The 4,372-nt window shown below is 24.8% G+C and overlaps 1 protein-coding gene across 1 annotated transcript; it reads right to left on the reverse strand.

Moving 5' to 3' along the window:
- Positions 1-784: 784 nt before the first annotated feature.
- Positions 785-1,682, reverse strand: Phum_PHUM239050 (protein phosphatase 1 regulatory subunit 3D, putative; the record flags this gene model as incomplete). The annotated part of the gene is made up of 2 exons (XM_002426113.1): positions 785-1,477; positions 1,557-1,682. 2 exons carry the CDS (start codon positions 1,680-1,682, stop codon positions 785-787), a joined length of 819 nt encoding a protein of 272 aa, XP_002426158.1.
- Positions 1,683-4,372: the final 2,690 nt, after the last annotated feature.

Below are 4,372 nucleotides of genomic sequence, written 5' to 3' on the forward strand. Positions count from 1 at the left end.
AAAAAAAAAAAAAAATTTTAATTATAATTAAATTGAAAATTTCTTGACTAGTTTTTTTTTTTTTTTTAATCTTTTTTATTATTATTAATAAATTTTTAACAAAAATAATTTTTTTTTTCTTTTTGTTATTTATTATCGAATATTACATGATTTATTGAAAATTTATTTATTTATTTATGTATACATATTTACATGAATATATATATATATATATATATATATATATATATATATATATATATATATTAAAAATTATTAATTAATTTATTTAAATTGTTGAATTTGTTTAAAAATTAAATAATAAACAAAAAAATCATTTTTTTTTTTTTTATTAATTGAAATTTCATTTATTTAAAAATTATTATTATTATTATTTACAAATGGCGGGTAATTATTAAAAAAAAAAAAAAATATTTAAAATTATGTATAAATTTTAAAAATACTAAAAATAATTTTTTTTTTGTTTGTTTGTTTCTTTGTTTAAAAATATTTGTTTAACAACAGTTACGATAATAATAATAAAAATAATAAATAACAATATATTGTACATGTACCTTGTTTAAAAAAAAAAAAAAATTAATTAATTAATTAAATAATTTAATTTATAATAATATTATTAAGTAATAAAATATCAATTTTTGTCTAGGTATACATACAAACAACAGGGGGTTTAACGTTTTCGGAAAATTTGCTTATATTTCTCTCTCTCTCTCTCTCTCTCTATCTCTTTTCAATTTGTTTATAGCAAAGAATTAATCGTTTGCTAAAATAAAAGTAAATTTAATTACCAATAAGGAGAATTACTGTTCAAATGATTCCAACTCGCAAATTCCGACCATGATTGAAGATTCGCGTTGGGTTTTAATTCGTCTGTAAAAACTCTTGGCAAATTTATTTTTGTACTAGATAGTAGGTCCGATTGTAAAACGGAAGATGATGATGATGATGAGGGGGGCGGAGGAGGCGGCGGCGAAAATTTTTCTTTTTTTAATATAAAATAATTTTTCCCGGAATTATTATCCCAATATTCGGAACCTGAACACTTGAAGCAAACGCAAAATTCTAATTTTTTCGATTTCGGTGGTAAAGTTAAACGAAATGAAAATGTATCGTATAAAACGGTGACGCCGTGAGCGGATGGACTGTTCGGAACGTACGTACAAAATGCATCCTCTTGAGTTTTCCAACCGTCCGATGTAGCTCTCATGAAAACTTCTTTTTGATAAGCAATGTTACGAACTTTGACCGTTCCGACAACGGCTTTTTCGCTTTCTTTTAATATAACATTTTCTAATGACACGTTATTCGTGTCCAAACGACGTCGAAAATCTAAATAATCCGATGCCGGTTGTGAAAATGTGACTTCCCACGAATCCGAATTTTGCGGATTACACGATGATGATTTTTCAATTATTTTACCAAAAAATTGAACGCTCAGTTGTGGAGGAACGTTTGATGGTTCCGTCATCGTTCGAACCTAAAAAATGGAAAACCGTAATAAGAAGAGAGAAAAAATGAAATTTTTTTTTTTTTTTTTTTTCAGAAGAAAATCTTACCAAAGTGAGAGGAAAACCTCTATCATCGGCAAAAACGACTTTTTTTTTACTCTTGTTCGGACTTGGTATGTCCAAAACATCGCATCTAACGACCAAACAAGGACGACGAGGTACGGCCACAGGCATTTGACAATCTTCGGATGATGATGATGATGATGACAATATAAATTGATTGATTATCGCCGCAGAAGACGGAACGGATCTTAGAGTCGGTGAGCTACACCTTCCGTGAAATGTAAAATGTGTCGGAGCAGTAGGACTACTACCAACTAACTGAGAAGGAGGAGGAGGAGGAGGAGGACTGTGAGAATAATATGTATTAGAATTTGGACTCGAACTCAATGCTGTTGGAAAATCTAAACAACTCGATCCGTATGGAGAATTTGATGAATCCGAATTTGTATCGTATTGATGAACTTTCGATTTATATGAATAACTCGTGGAAAATCCCAGCGAAGAATTTCCGCCTACGAGAACGTCGATGTCGGCAGGCATATTATTAAATGGTTCGGATCCCCTATAAATTATTTTTATTATTATCATTATTATTTTTACTACAGCAGAAAATTGCAAATGAAAATAAAATTTAATTGATTGGAAATAATAAATCATTCCAAAAAAAAAAAAAAAAAAAAAAAACATTTTTCGCGCAGATTTTCGAACACGCAGATATTTTCCATCAATTAATTTATTTATAATAATAATAATAATAATATTAGCCTGATTAATTTAAATGATTCATTTAACGAAAAGGAAATTTTGTTGCGTATCAAAGCGTTCGGGTGCATTCGTTCAAGTTCAAGGTCACCACCATTTAAATGCAACATTATTTAACATATATATATACATATATAAATTATTATTATTAATATTTTTTCAAAATGAAAGAACGAATAATAATAATAATAATAATCATTTTCACCGGTTACAAAACTTGCCGTTGTAAAAGGTTATTATTATTATTATTATTATTATTATTATTATTATTATTTAAAAAATTCGATTGCTCATGTAATAATGATGATTAGAAAAGAGAGGAAAATTTTTTTTTTTTCTTTATTTAAATCGACGTGTGTGTGCGCGTGCGCGTGAGTAAATAATTTATTTATTTATTTTTGTACGAGAAATACGGAGAGTATAATAAATAAATTTATGTAAAAATAAAAATTTTCTTATTTGAAAAATGCGGATCATTGCCAAGCTAAATATAAATTTAAAAAAAAAAAAATTTGTCGTCTTACATTAATAATAATAATAATAATAATGATAATTAATACTCGACGAAATATAATAATTATTAAACTTAATTAAAAAAAAAAAAATATATACTCACGTGCCCAAAATAATTCACGTGAAATCGGCGACATATTTATTATATAAAAACTTTTCTTTTTTTAAAAAAAAACAACAACAAAAAAAAATTTTTTTTTTTTTTTTTTATTATAGTTTTAATCCGAATCGTTCGAAACAAAAGATTTGTTATAAATAAATAAATAAATAAATATTTTTTTTTTTTGTTTTTGTTTTTAGTAGTGGAGATTTCCAGACGTAAAATCAACCAACGAACTTTTGTCGTCGTCGTCGTCGTCGTCGTCGTCGTCACCAATTTAAACGATTTACGGAAACTAAATCGTGATAACAAAATAAATATACGAAATGTTGGAAAGATTTTAGATTTTTTTTTTTTTTAATTAAACATTTTATTATTGTTTACCTTTCTTCTTATATATAAAATATTTTATAAAAACGTCGTGATAATGAAAAGTTTGATCGAAGTACGGTGAAATTAAAAAAAAAAAAAAAAAATCCTATACATACATATTTATTTATTTATTTATTATATATTAATTGTTTATAAATATAACAACAATTTTTTTTGTCTATGGATTCATCAAATAATGATGTTAAATTGCCAAATGTAACGTGTTAAAATTATAATTAGTTATCACGCGTTTATATTACTTTAAATATATCGTATGAGTATGCACGTGCACGTGTGTCTGCGTGCGTTTTAACACGTGTATATTAATATATATATATAAATAAAATTTTGGGTTAAATAGAGAGCAGAGCAATTTTTTCTTCTTTCATTTACGTACGACGACGACGACGACGTCTGGTTTAAATACTATTATTATTACTATTATTATTATTATTATTATTATTATTATTATTATTATTATTATTAATGTATTTATTATTAAAATTACTTTTTTTTTTTTAAAATAAAAATAAAATAAAATTTATTTAATGAATATTTGAACTCGTTGCAAAAATTTTTCAATAATTAATTATCGTTGTTGTTGTTGTTGTTGTTGTTGCAATTGTAAAAAACAAAAAATTTTTTTTTTTTTTGAAATTTTACATAAATTTTCTCTCCCTCTCTTCCTCCCTTTTCCCCACCCTCTCTTCCTCCCCTTTCTCCCTCTTTTCTTTTCCGTTTTTAATATAACATATAATAAATAAAAATAAATAAATCTCGTCTCATGTAAAAAAGTCACGAAGATCTACTTTTTGTTGGCTCAAAAAATTTTTTTGACCTCGTCCTCATAAAGGAGAATATTTTTCATAAAAAACTATTTATGTGAAAATGATAATAATAATAATAATAATAATAATAACAATAATTTGGAATGCATTATTATTATTATTATTATTATTATTATTATTAGTTAATTTTTTTGCGTACATAGATCATCGATTGAAAATAAACGATAGAGAATATTTTTTTTACAAAAATGGTATCGATTATTATTATTATTATTGATCGGAAAAAAACATCAAAGCCAAAAGAAGTAGAAAAAAATAAAAAATAA

The sequence above is a fragment of the Pediculus humanus genome, genomic scaffold (assembly GCF_000006295.1).
Source record: "Pediculus humanus corporis 1103172107610 genomic scaffold, whole genome shotgun sequence".
Lineage (NCBI taxonomy): Eukaryota > Metazoa > Arthropoda > Insecta > Psocodea > Pediculidae > Pediculus > Pediculus humanus.